Source organism: Fundulus heteroclitus, chromosome 5, assembly GCF_011125445.2.
Source record: "Fundulus heteroclitus isolate FHET01 chromosome 5, MU-UCD_Fhet_4.1, whole genome shotgun sequence".
NCBI lineage: Eukaryota > Metazoa > Chordata > Actinopteri > Cyprinodontiformes > Fundulidae > Fundulus > Fundulus heteroclitus.
In genome coordinates this window covers 32,532,097-32,547,690 of record NC_046365.1, presented here as the reverse complement: position 1 = coordinate 32,547,690, position 15,594 = coordinate 32,532,097, and the positions used below count along the sequence as shown (strand labels likewise).

General features: G+C 41.9%; 1 protein-coding gene across 1 annotated transcript; it reads right to left on the bottom strand.

The window, feature by feature from the left end:
• Positions 1–762: 762 nt before the first annotated feature.
• Positions 763–15,143, bottom strand: smcr8b (Smith-Magenis syndrome chromosome region, candidate 8b). Its single transcript, XM_012882465.3, has 6 exons — positions 14,958–15,143; positions 10,854–11,266; positions 7,786–8,519; positions 6,835–7,257; positions 5,797–6,286; positions 763–1,950 (listed from the first exon to the last, which is right to left on the bottom strand). The coding sequence occupies exons 1-6, from the start codon at positions 15,141–15,143 to the stop codon at positions 1,509–1,511; spliced, it is 2,688 nt and encodes an 895-aa protein (XP_012737919.2). The 3' UTR covers positions 763–1,508.
• Between the last annotated feature and the right edge of the window lie 451 nt (positions 15,144–15,594).

Sequence of the window (15,594 nt, the reverse complement as noted above, 5' to 3'; positions counted from 1 at the left end):
TCAGTTAATTAATGTGTTCCATACCGTTTTGGATGATTAAATGAGTCATTTCAGGTCGAACAAAGGTTTTCTCGGCCGCCCTGGGCTCACGGCCCGCACCCACAGAAGTCTCTCTTTACGGCGAGAACTCCATGTGTTTTTTCCCTGCCATTCACTATATGCACGCGCGAAAGCAACAACAAAGAACCGCGTGTTAACGTCAAATAAACATGCAAGCATATTGAGTTTTATTATTATTATTTTTTTATTTATTTATTTATTTTTTTTATGTTTGCAAGACGCTACAGCCGCCGCCTCGCCGCGGCCGCCGCGGCTTGGCGAGGCGGTGGCGGTAGCGTCTTGCAAACATAAAAAAATAAATAAATAATAATAATAATAATAATAATAAAACTGGCGAGGCGGCGGCGGCATGGCGAGGCAGCCGCGGCTTGGCGCCGCCTCGCCAAGATAGCGCTGCGGGAAGCTTGATGTTCATACCATCACTGTGTTAGTCATTGTTTGTACTGCCCTTTTTTACACTTTTCGTTGTGTTCGCCTGTCTGCTAAGCTCAAAACAACCGTGCCTGGCTTGACGCCGGAGAAACCAGAACAGCTGAGCATCTTTACAACAGTGCACTTTTAGTTTCGCCCTCCGGGGGGAGCCTCGCTGGAAAATAAACCCCGGTTGCATAATATACCTTTAAATGTATTAATTTAAGGCTGGGTGCAAGTCTTTGGTGACAGCAGCTTGGGAATAAATCGAATCTTAAATAAAAGCATAAATTACAGTTACATCTCAAAAAAGTTTAATGTTGCAGAATGCAGAATTTACTTTAATCTGAAAACGGGACTTTGGGCCATTGAGCCCTGGTAAGACGCTTGTAGCCCATGTGTAGGAGTCGTCTGTGTGTGGTGGCTCTTCCACTTCGTGTGAAGCTCCCACAAATTCTTGAATAGATTTGACGATTCCCAAGGCTGTGGTTCTCCCAGTTACTGGTGCAGCTTTTTCCTTCCACTCAATTTTCTATCAACATGCTTGGATACAGAACTCTGAACAACCAGCTTTCAGCAATGACCTTTGGGCGCTTCCCCTCCTTGTGAAGGGTGCAGATGGCCGTCTTCTGGAAATCTGTCCAGTCAGCAGTATTCCCAGTGATTGTGTCGCCTACTGACCCAGAATGAGAGCCTTTAAAGGCTCAGGAAACATTTGCAGGTGTTTTTAAGCTGTGGTGTGACATAAGTTTCCAATAATTAACTTTTTTCCCACAGCATTCAATTTTTTTGAGACACTGAATTTTGGGTTTTAACTATCTTGTAAGCCAGAATCTTGGAAATTACGAGAAAAAAGGCTTGAAACATCACTTTGTGAAACTATTTGAGTTTCACTTTGAGATGATGGGCAAAAAATAAACTTTTTAGGCTATATTCACATTTTTTTTACATTCTATTAACTGCAGCAGTCCTGTGTGAAACATGTCTAGCAGCTGGTTAGTTGAAATTGAGGCACTTCGTTCAGCAACTCCTCGAGTCTACGTCGCGTGTGTATTTCTGTGAAGCTGCGCTGATTTGTACCAAAACCTGAGCACCGCTGGCCGTCCGGTGTAGCGCCGCGTGATGACGTCAGACAGGTGATGCATGACTCTAAAGTCACTCTCACTGCTGCAGAGTCCCAGCAGACGCTGGCCATCCTTTTCCGCGGCCGCGGGTCCCGCAGCGGCTGTCGGACGCTGGGAGGCAGGTGTGAAGGCGCGCAGCAGCGCCTGATTGGCCAGCGCCGTCAGGCAGCTCTCCAGGTGCAGCAGGTAGGTGGTGCCCCGGCCGAAGCCGGCGTGGGGATCGGCCAGGACGTTGATGAGGGATCCCGAATACGGAGGACAGCGAAGCGTCTTCTGGTCGAGGTCCAGCAGAGCGACGTAGCGGCTGAGTGGAGTCAGAGACTGAATAATGGCGGAGGATGCGCTGGAGGAGGATCTGAAGAAGGAAGACAAGGATCCCGTCATTTAACTTCTGAGGCATTACTTAGTCTTATAAATAGATGGATCTTTTCACTGCAAAAGGGGAACTAAAACGAAGTGAAATTTTCTTGAAATCAGTGTATTTTTCCTTGATTAGAGCAGGTAAATAAGAGTATTTGCCAATGGAATAAGATTTTTGCACTTAGGAACAATTGATCTCCATCATCTTGAGGGCGGATATCTAATTATCTTATTTTAGGGGTAATAATACTCATTCCATTGGCAAATAGTCTTATTTAGCTCCTCAAATCAAGGAAAAATACATTTCAAGAAATTTTTACTTACTTTTTGTTCCCTTTTCGCTGTGTTAAAAGGAAGTAATTTCCTCTTGGAACTAAATTTTGAGTCAGCATTCTCACTTATTGTTTTCCCGTTTGTCTTTATTATTATTCCGTAACTACGTCTGCATACTTCAACCAATTTTAACAATTTTGGTATGAAAGTGTTCAGCTAGTTCACGACATTACTGCGAAAGTAATTCTAACTTTTATATATTTTTTTAAATATTTAACTTTTTCTGACTTTCTCTCATTGAAATAAATGGAGAATCCTTCAAATTCTTCAAAAACTTTGTGCTTTTTCACAACTTACTGCTTCAGCGTATACTTTCAGCTAGAAACTTCATCCAAACTTTAATATGTCCACACATCCTGCTGCTGTCTTCAGCTAGTTCAATAAACCTTTAGGGCTTTTCCCTCATGTTGTTCTGCTTCTAATCCTGCAGCTGTTGTCCTTTTATGTTCACATTGGTTCTTCTTTGATTTTAATGTGTATTTTTATTAGCTAGTTTTTCTCTTCTTCAGGGATCTCCAGCTCAACCATTCTGCAGAACAGCATTCTCGCTGCTTTTTCAGAGGAACAGCAATTTCTAGTTGAACACTTCCAGGCAGAGCAGAATTGGCTTCGTTTTCTCAGAGCCAACTTTTTGTATCCACACAAAGTTGAACGACACATACAGTCTGGTTCCAGTTGCTAATAAAAAAACTAATTTTCATGTTTTCTTATAGTTAACAATCCATCTTGTAAGTGGGGCAGTGGATTTATTTGATTAAAATCACAATAAAAAATTATCAGGTTTTAAGTTAGATGTAATTTGAAAGTTAATTTCTAATCTCAGTGCTGTTTTTCATGTTATTATCATCTTGTCTTCAGTAATTGTAAATCAGTCTAGGACCACTTTTCTGTACTGGAAGCATCGTATTAACTGAGACTTTATAAAGAAATATGCATTAAAACGAAGACACTATTTCAGGAAGCCGCAACGTTACACATCCTGGCAGTAAACTAAACAATTTAAGTTTTTCATGCAGGGTTCACGGGATAGCGGTTGTTAATATAAAGAAAAACGTTGGTTCACTACGACACTTCTAAACCCTAGAAGCATTTATTAAGTCACCTGCAGATAAACCGCAGAAACGTATCCCGTTCTGAATGCAGGAGCCGTGTTCTTTGTGAGCCACTGTACTGGTACCAGCGCGGTGGTTAGCTCTACAGTAAATATGTTCAGCTTGTTCCTTTACTTAATGACATCCCCGTGGGAAGATGTTTGCACAATGCTGTCTTCAATCTAGTTTTTCAAGCCAAGATGCTTATCTGGTGTTTGTAGAGGAAGAGTCCTTTATTTGTCTCTGAGTGGAGAAATTCCAAGTATATTAACAATAGTCTAGAGACCATCAATGACGAAACATTCTTACACTATATCATAATGCTTTGTAGGTAAAAATTCTACAAAAAGAAAAAAGAAGCTTAAAAAAAAAGTTTATATTTCTTAACCTGGCAAACCAGATTGAATGTCTAACTCTATGTCGTGCACATTATCAATCTGGGACTGCTCCATTTGGGTAAAGGGGGGACATTCAGCTGAGTTCTCTGAGCTGATTGGGCGAAGCGACACCTAGTGCCTGCCTATCAAAGGTTGATTTTAGCCAATCACGGTATCAAATGAAAACGTAAGCAGCAGGCTTTATGAGAAACCCCAAGAAAGTAGTCAAGGTCAATCAAGGTCACGGCTCTTCTTGCTGTTCTTTCAAAACAGATGTGATGGCAGCAGCCACGCCTGTGTCCTCCTGCGCTGCCATGTTTATTCTGGTTCGGCTGTGGGCCCCCCGCAGCTCTGTGCACCGGTAGGTCCCGCCCTAAACCACAATATTGCAACGCGATTGGCCCGAACCGTTTTCCCATTGGGGAGCAGTGGGCTGCCACTGTGCGGCGCCCGGGGAGCAATCTGGGGTTTAGGGTCTTGCTCAGGAACCCAGAGACCCACAAATGCAGCAAGAATTCATCTTGCAGGCAAGGTTAGACGGTTCTATCTGTTGGTTACATGTTCTAAAGCATTCAAAAACCTAAGTTAGACTTTAATTCATATTTCAGTTTTCTGAATCACAAACACGGGTCACGTTTTCTCATAAACCACTCCAAAGTCATATCCATCCAAACACAAGCTGGTTCAAAACTCCACAGCTGGGCTATTAACCTAAACTAAATGGTTTGATCTCATTTGAAGTCTCCCAACTTGCTTTCAGTGACACAATACGTATTTTTTTCCTATACCTTAAATGGTCTGGCTTCGTACGAGGGGTTTGAGTTGTCTGCAGGACAATACTAAGTTTCCACTGTAATTTAAGATATGCAACTAAACTGTTTATGGTTTAGCCAAAAAATCTATTTAAAGTTGGTGAATAGTGCTTTTGCTTTCAGTCATTTTGGTCCTTTTTTTGTGGAAACCTTTGCTGCAACATATCAGATCTTCTCCTACAAAATGACCAACTTATTGACGTGTCGATTGCACCAGGCTCCAACAGCCAATGCTGTACACTGCAAAAACAGAACTAAAAATAAGTAAAAACCTTTTGAAATGAGTGCATTTATCCTTGATTTGAGCAGGTAAATAAGATGATTTGCCAATGGAACAAGATTTTTGACCCCTAAAATAAGATGATTAGATATACTGCACTTCAAATAAGATGATAGAGATGAGTCGTTCCTATTTAAAGTGCCAAAATCTTATTCCATTGGCAAATCATCTTATTTACCTGCTCAAATCAAGGATAAATGCACTAATTTCAAGAAGATTTTTATTATTTTTGTTCTGTTTTTGCAGCGTAGCTAGGTCTTATGTCTATAAGGTGTCACTCGACAAGTTTTTTTTTTGTATAAAATGAAGTAGAATTGACGCAAATCCGCTGTCACACTGTCTCCTGACTTACGCTGTACGGTATTTTCAAAAACGTGTGAACTGGGTAGAAACAGAAGCAAACTGCGGACACATCTTGCGGAAGTACGAGGCCCACTTTTGACGCGCTGACGTCCTAAAGAGTGCGAGTAGTCTGACAGCCTTGGTGGGAAATTCCCAGTGTTCTGCTCCGTCCCAAACAGGTACATTAATTCCTCACAGGCTTGTTTCGTATCATATTTTAGAATCATTTGACCATCTGGGAGTTAAATTTCGATACCCTCTGAGTCCCAAGGAGGTCAAACGGTTATCAACCCGAAAGATCAGACAGCAAGTGATGCCATCAGATTTACTTTCAGTTTCAGGCATTCTTTCTTCCGAAATTAATGAAATATCTGGATAGATGCTGTTATTTAATTACTGGATCACTCTTGGGACATATAAGTCCTAGTTGCATGGATTTTGCTTCACATGGAAAGTACATATAACTGGAGTTTTTTCTGTCAGATGTGTGCCACAGTGTTGAATCATTTTTCAAGGTGAAGGTAAAGCGTTGTTTTCCTACGCCATCATGTCTTCCAACAGCACTGAGACAAAAGGGCGATAAGTACTAAGTCACATAATGGTCACCTGTGTACTCCTATCAGCCTCCAGGTGAGCAGGTCGGTCAGCTGAAGGGGCGCGTTCAAACACGGCATCACGGCGCTCCCATCAGGACCAGGGGCCGGCAGGAAGAGCCTCAAACCGTCCACCAGCTTCCTCACAAACCTTTCGTCTCCTCCCGCGACGACCAGCGGCCGGCCGCTCAGCAGACAGAAGATGGCATGCTGGGAGAACGAGAGCTGCTTGATGAACCTGAGGGCCCGGAGTCCGGCCCTCCTCCTCCTCCTCCTCTTGTCCACGCGTGTTTTGGTGAGATCGGCAGTGGTGGGAGACGGCGGCTCCGAGTTGCTGGTGAAGCTGGTGCAGTCGGACACGTCGTCCGCACTGAGCAGCCTCTGAGGAGCGCGGGGTGGGGGGCGGAGACCAACCTCCACCAGGGCGAGGGGAGCGGCCATTTTGAAATGGAGGTCAAGCACGGGCCTCGTCTTCTTCGGCCTCACCGCCACGGCTTCTTCAGCTGTGTAGAAACAAATATGTCACAGGTAATTATTACAAAGGAAACCGGCAACCTTTCAGAATATTATATGAACTACAGGAGATTATTGTAAGAACATGAAGGAGGTGAGAAGATGAGGGTTGTTAAAAACAGGTTTAAAAAGTTCAAGATTTTCCAAATCATTTGATATTTAGAAGAAAAAAACTTCCTCATAGCACTGAAAATAAAAAAAGGAACAAATTAAACCATAAATGAAGAGCGGCTGTAAGCAGAGTGTTTTATGTGAGAGTTTTCTTCTTTTGTCCTTCCAACGGCAAATTTAACGTTTATTTTTTACAAATGTTATGTCAGGCGCAAGGACTGGGAGAAAAGCTGGCAAACGTCAAGGAAAACCTTTTGAAAAATCTTTTAGAAAATCCAAAAAACTTTTCATGAAGACAATTTTAAAAGATCACAGTAATAGCTGTCTGCCTCAAATAGAACAGTTAGTGATTTTTCCCCACTACCCTCCCTAGAGGAGAACGAGCGCATCGTTTTAGGAATGTTCTCATCTTTACCGTAAACGTTACCTTGGGGGAGTTTATACGTCTTCTCTGAGGTAGCATCTTGGACGTCGTTTATCTTCTTCTCTGCAAGTGAATCATCTTTAACTGGCACACCAACACTGACCACTATCTCTTCTAAAGCATCTCCTCCTCCACCCGGTTCTTCACTTTCCTTCTCTGAAGTAGCACAGTTCGTCATCTTTTCTTCCTTCAGAGCTTCGTCGGATCTACCCCCAGCCTGCAGTTCGTCGTCCTCCTCAAGCCCGTTGGGAAGACAGCGATCCTCGGCTTCTTCCTCCGTGATGGCGGTGAGGTCCTCAGGGACGATGGACTCAGTGGTGCTGAGCACTTCGATGCTGTCCTCGCTGTTGGCACGCCTGGCGTAGGCCCGCACGCGCCGCACTTCCACCGCCGCCCGCCGGAGGCAAACGTCGGCCGCTGGTGCTTCTGTGCAGGAGAAGAAGAGAAAGAGCTGATCTGAAGGCATGTTTTGCTTTGGCTCAACCGCTGTATTAGAAATGCAATAATAATAATTTGTCTTGTTGTTGCTTGAATGTCTAAGATTGATTTTGTGTTGTTTAATTATTTATTAATTATTTGATATTTTTTCTGTTGTTATTGGGGTCAATATCGATCACATTTTATCCTAGGACATTTTTCTAAAATTAAAAAGGAAGCGTATTTCTCTATCCGTCCATCTGATTATTCCGATTTTTGCCGACCCAGAGACACGTTTTCTCAGAGATCGGACCCTGAGGAAGTCATCCAACTTCAGCAGCGTTTATTTGGGGCGTCAGTCGCTGAAATGATTTGCAAAACCTTCTTCAGAACAAGACGAGAAGACCCTTTATGTCAAATTGTCTAAGGCGGGTAAAGGGAGCTCCAGAGGAACTGCTTTTTGCTCAACCTCCTCTCTTTACTTGGGGTCATTAACAAAGGCGTAAACTTCCTTAGCCCACCACAGCGAGGACGTACCTCTGCTGTCCGACACAGCCACCTCATGCTGAGCCTGATACGACTTCTCGGTCCCGAGAACTTCGATGCTGTCGCTGCTGCTCGTGCTGCCCATCATCTCCGTGGCCGCGTCGGGTTCGGGGGTCGCCCGCCCGCCGTCTCCCGCCTCCATCTTTATCTGGATCTCTTCCACGCAGGAGAACGACTCTCCGTCGTGCTTTTCTGCGTCACCATCCACAGCACCCATCATTCTCCCCGACACCCTCTGCTCTTCCTCCTCCTCCCCCTCATCCTCCTCCTCAGCATCCACCGGGCAGCACAGTTCAAACAGGAAGTTTGTAAGTTTCAGCCTCCTGGACAGCGTCTGCGCTACGCGAGAAGTCCGCAGGACGCTCCGGTCGCCACGCAGACGGTGCTCCGTGTCCGCGAGCTGGTTTCTCATCAGGGACAGGAAGTAGAAGTTGCAGAGCTCCTCCAACGGCTTCAGAAGCTGGTCAGACCGGCAGGAGGAAGAGAGGATGGGAGAGGATGGCTCGGAGGTCAGGTCTGTGAGGGAGTCGGCCGGGTCGTAGGGCAGGAAGTCAGGCTGCTTGAGCTTCCTGTTTGGGTAAGATGTGACCTGGCGAAGGAGCTCTCGGTGGTTTCTGATTGAATGCTCTAAAGCTTCGAGCTCATCCGATCTCCCTTCCGCTTCTGTGGCTCCGTCTGCTGTCTTCTGGAGATCTGTTTCCTGCAGCAGGGTCCACCGTCTGTACCTGCAGAGATTAGAGGCGACGGTCAGTCCAGGTCAACCGACTCCACGGCCACACCGGGAGGGGAAACGTGTTTCATTGGGATTTTTGTCAAGAGTTGCCGAGACACTCGTTTAAATGAGGCGGAAATGAGCTGCAGATGCCAGCGTCAAAAAATATCACCTTTTCTGGGCACAACACGAGACATTTCCAGCTTTTCGGGGTTTCACCACAGCCTTTGTTCTGGGAAATCGGACAAGCGGGTTGTCTGCACATTTTCTGCGCTTCAAACTCCCCTACTTCTTATATTTTTATCTTCCAGACAGAACAGGACAGAGAAAAATGTCTGAAAATCAAAATATTGTTTCCAGATCCAGAAAATACCAAAATAAGAATTCTGACCTTTTTAGGATTGACTTTGACCCTGAATGCCTTTTTCGTTTCCCATTTGTTTACTGGACTGAAATAGATTTACCAAATATGATCATAAATATTTAATTATCAAGATCTACTAAACAGACAGAGGCAAAGCTTTATAGCTGTGCTCTTTATGTATAATTTATATAATCTGCTGCCATCTCAACCAAAACCAAACATCTTCCTCTGTCCTTCACTGCGCTTGTTCACTCTTTCTTGTGGTCTTCTTCTTTTCCAGTATGTTTTCTATCTCTCCTTTGCTTGTGCCCTCAATATCTCAGTCTGGTCTCGTTTTTACACCAAACATGTCGACCTGAGCTCACCGAAGCATTTCTAACGCCGCTCTAGTCGACCTTCTATCCTTTTGTTGGTGTCCCTTCTGCATTATTATTATTATTATTATTATTATTATTATTATTATTACAGCATTATTGCGTTATTGTATAAGTAAGTACATTGTGAGCACTGTGCAACCCAGAGTCAAATTATTCTTGTTTACACATACCAGTCAAATTAAAATGGTTGTGATACTCATCCACTTTTGGAAAATGAACAGATCTTCTTCAAGACCTCAGTTTTCTGTGGTAAAAAAAAAAACACACTTCTGCCGTACTCTAACCGTTACTGATGATTTTAAGCTGCACAATATTTTAACTGATATGATATACTGTCATATTTATCAACACGATGACAGCTGATGCTGTTCCTGCCAAATAAAAGGATTATAGTTGCAGGAATATTCCTTGTTTAACTGTAAACCACTGAATTAATCATGTAAAACATTTAATAATAATAATAATCCATTTTATTTTGTAGTCAATTTCAAGTCACCGAACAATAAAAAAAAAAAATAATAAAAGCGATAAATAGTAAAGTTTCCTCTTTGCATCGTCCAGACAGATATGAAGTTTGATCCCACCGGTCCACTGAACCGTGCTTTACTGCTTGCTTTTGTTTTTAAAGGTTTTTACGATCGGCAGGCAAACTTCTTTGTTGTTTCCGACCCTAAACCTCATTTTAAAGTTCAGGAGAACAAGTGACATCTTAATAGCTGACATATTTCTATCGGCCAGCTTTGAAAGGCCTTCTTCAGTCAGTCTTTCAACTTCTTTCAGATTTTATTACCACCATTCAAGATAATTCACAAGAACAAGTTGCTTATCTCTCTGCTGGATACAGTGTCTCGTAAAAGCATTCACAGCCTTGGAACCTTTCTCGTTTCGTCGCGTTAGAGCCACAAACCTAAACCAAACAGAGTTGACTGTAACTGAGAAGCCGGACATTAATACGTGGGTTTCAAATTTTTTTTACAAATAGAAATATAAAAAAGGTTGGCACAGATTCATATCACTCCGATGTCCCTAAATGAAGTCTACCCCAACCAATGCGTTTATGAAGTTGCCAAATTATTAACTTCCTAATTACTTTGCCTGACTTTGACTAAGATTCTATGCCAAGATTAGAAAATAATGTGGGCAGACATTCTCCTTTCAGCGGAGCTGTGCTTGAGCAATTTGGAAAAGAAAAATGGGAAAAAATGCCTTTAGTTGTGCATATCTGACAGAGACATGTCCCAAAAGACGTCTCTGTGTTCAAGAAAACTGTAATTGCAGAAAAAAGATGGTTTACCATTGAATCAATTAAAGAAAAAATAAATAAATAATACATACCATTTTTCTCCTCAACATGTTCATATATCACATAAATTCCCTTTTGTTTGTGGTTTTAAACTGACAAAATGTGAAAAAGTTCAAAGGGTGTGAACTGTTCTGGATTATAATACTCAATTCTTGTAAACATTCCTTAATTATGCATCATTAATATTTGCTTCAGTCAGTCTCCAAGCTACTTGTTTAAAGCAGAAACCCTTATCTAACTAAAGAAGCTGCAGCAGATACGCTTCTTCCTTTAACCGCTGGACGCAGAAATAAAACATCTTACTCGAGCTCCTGCAGTTTTCTTTGCAGCTCTGCGGAGAAGGCTTGCCTGTTTCCCGTCTTCAGGCTGTCAGAGGCCTGGGAAAAACCCTCGGACAGCTCGGCAAAGTTCTCCATCAGCTTGGTCTGGTCCGAACAGACGTAGGCCATGCAGAAGGGTCGCACCATTCCCCGCGCCTCCAGGTCGTACAGGGTCAGGTGATGAACGTACGCAAAGGCGTCTTCGGCCGAATCTCCCAGGATCACCCTGGAGTCCTCGCTGAAGTTCAGCCGGGGTCCGGGCGAAGCGGGGGGGCTGTGGCCTGGCCCCGACGCCTGGTAGTCCACAGACATGATGCGCACGGAGAAATGGTTGAGGTCAAAAGAGCCGATGACCTGGGCGTCATTTGGTATCGTCAGGACGGGCTTTGGGCCAACCTGGAGAAAGGTACAGGATGTTTGCATCCAATTTGTCATTTAAAGTGACAGATATTTAGATTTTATTCACAAACATTTAAAGATATTACCCAAAATATGACTTGTTCAGCCTTTTCCGCTTAAATTTATAAAGGATTAACTTAATTGCCTGCCACTTTCTGTGAGGATGCAGAGTTTCAATCACCTTTTTTTCAATCACCTAACTAAACCCTAGGATTTTGTTTCTTTTCTGATTTTTATAGTCAATCTAAGTCTAATATTACTCAGTAACACGTCAAAATGAAATTAGCGTTTTAAATTCATGCCGATCTGAGTTGATCAGAAACAGAAACTCTGTCCTATAACGCTGGGTATTGCGTGAAGAGGCCGGCTCTTTGGTTTGTGGAGAGCCGTTTGAGGAGCAGTTCTCGTTTAAAAAGGAGAAACATTTCCTGAAAAAGCGAAGTCCAACCCACAGCAAAGTAACTGTTCGATTAAATGTTTCACAAGCTAATGAATAAACCTCTTAAAAAACAACAATGATAAAAATAAAGAAGGATGTTCTTTAAGATTTTTTCAAATTTAATTAATTTAAAAGGTTATACTATGTAATAACTGTGCAAAAATATTTCACATAAAGATAAGATAAGATAGACTTTATTGATCTCACAGTGGAGAAATTCACGTCACATCAGCTCAATAATCAAAAGAAGGTGCCAAAAGGAGGAAAAGCTGTACATAACTGTAAAATATCAATGCTTGACCACTGTTAATGCTATAGTTATACTTATTAACATCTTAAGTGTTTAAATTCATTCATCTTTTTCTCCTCCACCCTTTTTCAGCATGTCCACTAGGGCTGGACGATAAATCAATTAATTTGAATTTGAAATTCTTAAAAGATTTAATTTGCGCAAAATCGACATTTCTTTTGGCCAAAGAACTCTCTTAGGCTTCCAGGAAACTTTGCATTATATCAGTATGTTTAGGAAAATACGTTGTCAAAATGCTCTGAAAAGGAAACTGTTTTGCCCTGCAGACGAGGAACTTTAATGTATTCATTTACTTTTTTGAAGTTAAGTCGAAGCTATACAAGTGAAGGGAGGCCTGATTTGAGATGTGCAGCACCACTAGCAGCAAACATTTTGTGTCATATTTTCATCGTTTACTATGGCGGGGTCTGCCATCTGGCATGTTTCAAAGTGTATAACTAGCTGCACTTTGAATTCAGGTCAACTTCAAGGGGAGATGTTATCAAAACTTATTAAAAATAACTTCGGAAACTTGTTTTCATGCAATGAAAGATAAAAATATAAACTAATTAATCGGATTTGGTAAAATGAAATTGGATATTTTATCTTTAAGCCACATCGCCCAGACCTAATTTCCACTTTCCCATCTTTCCAAACCATTCCAGCGGAGACTCGTTTGCTTCTAAAATCACCTAAATTATCATTCTGTAAACTGACTGCAACTTTTTTTTTTTTTTTTTACTTGTCTTTTTTTCTTTTTACTTCAACACTCAAATTATACCAGAGGTCAGAGGTCGGGAAGCCAAATATTGTACTCAAGTAAAACTAAAAGGCTGTCTGCCAAGAAATTACTCAAGTAAAAGTAGAAAAGAGTATTCAGTAAGAAGGCTACTCAGGTAACTAATCATAACAGCTGATGATTTAATATTTAAGAATTATGTAATCAGACAGACAAAAGTATAACCTTATGTGCAAATTCTTTTCAACATAATCTTTTCAGCATTAAACTTCAAAACATCAGAACAGTGCAAAGTACTTTCAATAACAATATCTACTGTTTACAGATAGAAAATATTAAAATAATAAAGCTTGTGTGCAAATAAGAAGTCTCACTTCAACATAAACTCTAGGTTTTTGTCCCTCTGGTCCATTTTTAGTTAAAACAAGTATGTTCTTTATTCAGGAAGTTACTCACAGTAACTAGAGTAGCCAGAAATTGTACTCAAGTAAGAGTAGCAATATTTGGGTATTAATATTTACTCAAGTAAAAGTGAAAAGTACAATGTAGTAAAAATACTCCTAAAAGTACATTTTGCTCAAAATGTTACTGAAGTAAATGTGAGTAAATGTAATTAGTTACTACCCACCTTTGCCAGTGGCTAGTGGTTATTTACACACCTTTTAGCCTCTCAGGAAGAGTTATTTGGTGCGTTAATGTCTTTTATCCGTGTCTCTGTGTTATAATGTGAACTCTGAGCTGGCGCCTCACCAAAAGCTTCGTTATGGTTACATAATGACAATAAAGACTCTTGATTCTTCCTTTTATTGATGTTCATCCCTCACCTCTCAACACCAAACCTTATCTCGCCTTATCTCCCCTACTCTCCACAGATCACCATGCTGCTTGTTGAACGTCTGTTGTTCACAGGGACCGGCGCCTGACCTCATCTGCCAACACTTCTATCGCAGTTGATACATTTCCCACCGCTGTCGCTTCTAAGTTAATTTTACGACACAACATTCCCTGTTGGAAGGGGAAGATCGGGGCACAAATGGGGCTAATTATCCCCATTATTCATTAATCAACATATTTATTTACTTATTTGTTTACTTCGTTCATTTACTTAATATTATATATTCTACATAATTACTCGGTTTTTAATTACTTATTAATTCACTTGTTTTGTTTTTATGTGATCTTATGTACTCATTCGTTTGCAGAGATGGGTAGTAACTAGTTACATTTACTCAGTTACATTTACTTGAGTAACTTTTTGAACAAAATGTACTTTAAGGAGTAGTTTTACTGCACTGTAATGTTGAGTAATATTATTACTCAAGTATCGCTACTCTTACTTGAGTGAAATCTCTGGCTACTCTACCCTCTGCGAGTAACTTCATGAATAAAGAACATTCTTGTTTTAACTAAAAATGGACCAGAGACAAAAAAACTAGAATTTAGGTTAAAGTGAGACTTCTTGTACACCAGCTTTGTTATTTTAATGGTATTTTCTATCTGCTGAGCTCACTGATTCATATGGAGGTCGAATGAACGTACAGTAAACAGTGGATATTGTCATTGAAAGTACTTTGCACTGTTCTAACACTGAATTAATTGCTTGCTCTATTGTTTTTAAGTTTAATGGTGAAAAAATATTTAGAAGTGTTTCTTCTGCCTGAATTTGTTATTTTGCAATTCTGATATTATTTGTTTATTTTTTTCTTTCACTTTTGTCTTTAAAATACCAGAATTTGGACATAACTTTGTATTTTTGTATGTCCTATAACATCGTTTTTAAATCTTAAATCCTCAGCCGTTGATGATTAGTTACTCAGTACTTGAGTAGCCTTCTTACTGACTACTGTTTACTCTTACTTGAGTAATTTCTTGGCTGATCACTTTTCACTTTTACCTGAGTCAAAACATGAGTGTGCTACTCTTACTTGAGTACAATATTTGGCCACTCTACCCACCTCTGTTCATTTGCGTACTTCTTCAATTAATCACTCATTTACTTACTCCTTCCTACGTTCATTCCTGTTTCCATTCATCCGTCGGGCTTTCACAGACCAGTTTACCCACAGTCACGCTTTTGGTCTGTGGGAGGAGTACCCGCCCTACAACTGCTTCATGTTGCATGTAATTTTTTATTCATTTCTATATGTTCTTATTTATTTGTTTGTATTTATTAACTAAAAAGGTGAATTAAATGTAAAAAAAAAAAAAAAAAAGTACCCACCTGTTCTGAGAATTCAGCCACCAGTATGAAGTCCCGGTGAAACTGTGCCGCGGTGCTCCAGGGGTTAGAAGGAGGTAAAAGAGGCACGGAGAACTCCTCCGGCAGGTTCTGAGCCTGCGGTTCCTCTCCCTCCTCCTCGAACCCACCGCTGCCGGTGAAGGGCAGCAGGTCCGGGGACCCGATCATCTTCCGGGCGACGGCTCAGCCCATGGGGGGGCCCGGCGCAGACTGTCTCCGAGGAGAGGCGGCAGCGAGCGAAGCCGACAAGGTGATCCGGTCGTGGGGGTCAGAGCGCGCCATGTCCCGGCGCGGCTCCAGTGAGTCAGCTGTTCGTGCTGGAGCGACTCCACAACAGCCGGGCAGAGTCACAAGCTGCTGCTGCTGCTGCTGCTGCTCCTGCGGTTATTTTCGGCCGCGGAGCGACATGGATACGGCAGGAGCTGAAGCAAGCGGAAACTCCGAGTAGGGTCCGGCTCGCCTCTTCAAATCGGCAGCCGCCTGGTAAACAAGCGGCGCGCACAGGAACAGACGTGGAGAAGAAAAAAAAAAAAACTTTACGCAGAGAACCTGCTTGAAGTTAGCGTCCGAGTGGCAGCTTCAGAAAAAGGACTTACAGCCACTCAGATGGAGAGTTGCG